The sequence below is a fragment of the Humulus lupulus genome, chromosome 3 (assembly GCF_963169125.1).
Source record: "Humulus lupulus chromosome 3, drHumLupu1.1, whole genome shotgun sequence".
In the NCBI taxonomy this organism is placed as follows: domain Eukaryota; kingdom Viridiplantae; phylum Streptophyta; class Magnoliopsida; order Rosales; family Cannabaceae; genus Humulus; species Humulus lupulus.
Window position 1 is genome coordinate 101,421,663 of NC_084795.1, and position 5,200 is coordinate 101,426,862.

Genomic DNA, 5,200 nt, shown 5'->3' on the forward strand with positions numbered 1-5,200 from the left:
TATAGACCTAGTTACAAGAATATCTTCCCACAAGTTTAGGGAAGTTACAACATATATTCAAATTTAAACTCAAATTAATACCTAAATAATAATAATAATAATAATAATAATAGAACTAAAAGGCATTATTTAAATAAAGATCTAATAAAAATAGGGATTTAATACACAGTTTTAACCAATCCCAAAGAAATAGGGAATTCCAAACAACTTCTTCGTGTATGTATTTAACGCGTCTTTGAGCTTGATCACTGCTTCAACGCATTTTTGAGATCACTCAAAGCCTCATGCTAATCATTCCAGTTATCACGCACCTCCTTGCTTGATTAGCCTGTCGAACTCATCTCTTGGAGGAGACTGACGCTTTCGAGCCTACAACTCATGCTCGAGTGTTGATGGCATAGCTATGGAACTTCGTGACAATTTGTACAAGTATAATGACAATTTGTACAAGTATAATGCTAACACTTGTTTATCCCGAGCTTACATTTTACGAACCAACATTTCGATGTTGTTTATTTATTCTCAAAATTTGGGTGTAACAAATATATACATTATATAATTTTCTCACATATATTTTATTTCTCTATCTCTCCTTTATTTTTCATGTTTTATTTAGGATTTTTTATAGGTTCTTGCATTTTTTTTTTATACTTAGGGTCTCTTTTCATCGTATATAATTTTATTATTTTCTCAATTTTTTTATTTATAGTTAAAATAAAAACTATATTGATATTAACAAAGACATTTTTTAACTTTAACATTACTATATTTTCCCGAAGAAAGAATAAAATTCATATATAATAAATATTTCAATAGAACTTTTATTGTATAATCAAAATAACAAATTAAAAAAATATATAATTAATAATATATTAAGGGTAAAATAATAATTTTATAAGCAAATTACTCTCTCTTTTTCCAATTTTTCTTCTAATACCAAACAAAATGATAGAAAAATATCTTATCTCCTTCTAAACTTACCAAACAACATAAAGAAATATCACTCTCATTTCCATTCTTTTACTATATCCATCATTCCTAACCTATCCATTCTTCCTCCTTTCCCTCCTTCTTGCCAAACATAGCTGGTGTGGGTTAGGAAGGATGGAGCAAAAAACGAGTAGTGTTTAATAGTTGGTGGGTTTTGTTTTACATTGTTATATATATATTCTAGCAACATATTTATGATGAATATCATATTAGTTTAAATAAACTCAGCTTGGTCGTGGGAGTTTTTTTTTTCTGAATACTTGTGGCAGACAGATATACTCATTGACAATGTATGCTCACACATACATCAAGTATAGCATGAGAAATTTTACACAATATGCATCATAGTATAGTTAAATTTTTTAACATGCCATCATAAAAATTATCCCACTACTGTGCCCCCTCCCCTATTTTGGACAAAAATACCCTCATCAGTTAAAAATAGGGAAAATTTAACACTTCACACATTTCTCTCTCTATCTCTCTCTCCTCCATCATTCACAGCCATTTTCATAACAACCTAAATAGCATTGTCAAATATACTAAAATCGGTGAAAAAAATGGACTGCTCGGATCTTGAAGTTTCATTTCAAGTGAAGAAATTGTCATTCTTGGCGTTTTTGAAGAGAAAAAATCATGGGTAAGTATCATTTCATTCTATCTACTTGTGAATATGAAATGCCATGGTTAGATATTAGAATCGAACTGTTCTGGTGTTGAGTGTGATATTTTTTTATGCATTTTTCGATCTGTTCTTTGGATCTGGAAATATGTAGGTGCCATTCGAAATCGATGGCATTTCGATGGTATTTTGATGCTGGGGCGAACATATAAGTTAGATGTTATTTTCGATATAATATCGATGGTATATCGATGCTGAATCAATGTCATATATGTTGACGTGGTTCAACATCGATATGGAATCTATATACCATCGAAATGGAATCGCATATAGATGGCGACCACAACATCGATTATGCATCAAAATGTCATCGATGTGGCATCAATGTTTAACTGCAATACAGATAGTGTTACATAGGGATCGATTCATCATCGATGTTGCATCGATTCATCATCAATTATACTTTATTTTTATAATTTTCTTATGCTTTTTTTTTTTGTAAATTTGTAGGTTCCAGAGTTAATATAATTGTTTCTTACAATGATGTTTGGGAACGGAATGGAGAGAAATGGAATTTCAAAGCTGGTTTGAACACTATAATACACGTACCAATTTATGTTGGTTACATAGAATTATTGGAGAAGTTGTATTCGAAGCTGAAAGTGGATAGGTCATTGTTTGACTTAAAGTTGGAAGTGTCATTTACATGCAATGATTGTAGCCTAGATCCCATTGAAATCACAGATGATTAAGGAGTTAGTGCTCTTATTCTTGACAATTCGAAGTCCTTAAGACATCGGGTACCTTTATGCGTTAGTTCGATTGCAAAGAACATTGCTTTTCTTGATCCATCTCCTAGGGCGAGTGTTAATATGGAAAATCATAATCAATCATGCACGATTGTTCCACAAACAGCTCCTGGGCCAAGTGTATGCATAGGAGGTCTTAGTGAAAATGAAACTTTTTTCCCCCAACAAATCTCCTACATGATGATGGGTATGAGTACGAGCCTTATGTTAATGATGATCCAGTTGCTCATTTTGGTGATGATGATGAAAGAGTTGAGGGGTACAGTATTTCTGATGATAACTTTGAGGATCGATTGTCGATGCTACTTGTGGAGCAAGTAGATAATTTAAATGTACAACCCTTGCCAAGACGTCAAGAAATCCAAGGACGCAGGACTCTTGGCTCAGAGAGCAGTCGTCCAACTACACAAGATGATAGAAATAGATGGATTTCTCTGGCATATACTGCTAAAGATATCCCATGCCCCTCTTATGTTACCCCATGTTATCTGGAGTGAGTTATGGAGTAATAGAAGTTGGGAAGGTTTTTTAGAACAAGTTAGAGTTAAAGACGAAGGCACACTTGTATGCAATGAAGCAGAACTTTGAGTTTGTGGTGAAGAAGTCAGGTACTGAAGTTTGGTATATCACTTGCAAGGATCATGATTGTGGGTGGAGATTGAGGGGGAAGAGAATTCCTAAATCCGATATGTTCGAGATAACTCGTTTCACCAATAAACACACTTGCTCACTTGGCCTCCGACATAAAGGCCATTGCCAAGCTACCCCTTGGGTTATTGTTCATTGCATAAAGAAAAAATATCATATTGGATCGAATGCGTACATGACAAACAACATAAGAGAAGACATTACGAATTATTATGGCATTGATTTATCATATGGAAAAGCTTGGAGATGCTGAGAGAAGGCTCTTTCTTATGTTAGAGGGGCACTGGAAGCATCCTACCAGAAGTTACCATCATACATGTTCATGCTTCAACAGAAAAATCCCGGGACGTTGACAGATTTTGTCACTGAAGAGGATCGGTTCAAATATTGCTTTTTCTCACTCGGAGTTAGTAGAAGAGGGTTTCGTACATGTCGTCCTGTGTTATGTGTGGACGACACTTTTTTAAAGACAAAACACGATGGGAAGATGTTATGTGCAGTCGCATTGGATGCAAATAACCATATGTATCCAGTTGCATTTGGTATTGTGGATAGTGAGAATCATGATTTTTGGAAGTATTTCATGTCAAAGCTAAAGGAAGTGATTGGGGAAGTTAAGGACTTGGCGTTTGTATCTGACAGGCATGCAAGTATTACACATGCCTTGGAAACTATTTTCCCCGATGCCTATCACGGTGCTTGCTACCACCACATTAGTATGAATGTGGTTGCTAAATTCAAGACTGGTCATTGACATGTGTTGATGTATAATGTGGCATATGCTTTTAGGAAATCTGAGTTCCATGCTCACTTCGAAAAAATCAAATCAAAAGACCTAGTTATTGCTCAATACCTAGAAGGCATGAGTTTCGATAAGTGGTCTCGTGCTTACTTTCTTAGAAATAGGTATGTCATTGTGAATTTTATTTTAATTTATGAAATCTTGTAAGTGTACATTACTATTGAATGTTAGTTTTCCTGGATACTAGGTATAATATAATGACAAGTAATTACGCTGAAAGTTTCAACATTAAGACCCGGGTCGCTAGGAGCTTTCCGATAACTACATTCGTCGAATTTATTCGATTCACACTGCAGTCCCGGTTCTGTGATAAGAGAGAAACTAGCGAGAAGACAACTACAACTCTTGCACCGACCTATGAGAAAGATTTGGTGGATATGGTTGAGAAAGCTCGGTTCTTGATCCCTTATGCAATAGGGAGGCATAAGTTCCATGTGTTAGATGGTAAGCTTAATGGTGAAGTAGACCTCCTAAATAAGACATGCACTTGTGGCATGTTTCAGCTTATTGCCATCCCATGTGTTCATGCACTATCTGGATCCCTTAAGAGAGGGGTGAACTTTTATTCTCTGTGTTCAAATTACTATAAAATTGAGACATAGAGGTCCTCTTACACAGAATCTATATATCCTACTGGTAACGAGGAAGAGTGAATTGTTTCACATGACATTATGACAATAAAATTGAGAACACCTACGCAAAAAAATCTGGTTGGTCATCCAAAAAAGAAACAAGGTAGGCCTAAGAAGAAACACCATCCTTCCAATGGAGAGAAAGTGGTTGTAGAACGCAAGTGCAACATATGTGGAGGTCTAGGCCATAATAAGGCAACTTGTAAAGTTCGATTTAAAAATTTAAGGCATCGAGTTAAACTTTTTATTTGGGTACTAATGGTCTTTGTTGATGTTTTTATTTGTGTACTAATGGACTTTGCTAATCTTTTTATTTGTGTTCTATAATCATCTAGCCATAAGCATCGATGTGGCATCGAAATACCATCGATGTGGTATCGAAATGGAAGGATCTGGTTTTTAAGGTCTACCATCGATATGCCATCGATGTGGCATCGACATGTATAAATTCATTGTTCTATAATCATTTAGCCATAAGCATCGATGTGACATCGAAATACCATCGATGTGGCATTGAAATGGTAGGATCAATTTTTTAAGGAAGGTTTGCCATCGATATGCCATCGAAACGGCATCAATGTGGCATCGACGTGGCATCGACGTGTATACATTCATTTTTCTTTAATCATCTAGTCATAAGCATCAATGTGGCATCAATGTGGCATTGAAATGGAAGGATCAAATTTTTAAGGAAGGT

The 5,200-nt window shown here is 35.1% G+C and overlaps 1 protein-coding gene across 1 annotated transcript; it reads left to right on the top strand.

Annotated features, from left to right (window-relative positions):
• Positions 1-3,385: 3,385 nt before the first annotated feature.
• Positions 3,386-4,473, top strand: LOC133824792 (uncharacterized). Its single transcript, XM_062257768.1, has 3 exons — positions 3,386-3,711; positions 3,859-3,975; positions 4,059-4,473. Exons 1-3 carry the CDS (start codon positions 3,386-3,388, stop codon positions 4,471-4,473), a joined length of 858 nt encoding a protein of 285 aa, XP_062113752.1.
• The last annotated feature ends 727 nt before the right edge of the window (positions 4,474-5,200 follow it).

Bases quoted from the DNA above. Each gene is read 5' to 3' on its own strand.
- LOC133824792 (XM_062257768.1), top strand. From the start codon at position 3,386: ATGTTCATGCTTCAACAGAAAAATCCCGGGACGTTGACAGATTTTGTC. The intron at 3,712-3,858 runs GCATGCAAGTAT...ATATGCTTTTAG, and splicing joins TTGGCGTTTGTATCTGACAG to GAAATCTGAGTTCCATGCTC. The intron at 3,976-4,058 runs GTATGTCATTGT...CCTGGATACTAG, and splicing joins GCTTACTTTCTTAGAAATAG to GTATAATATAATGACAAGTA.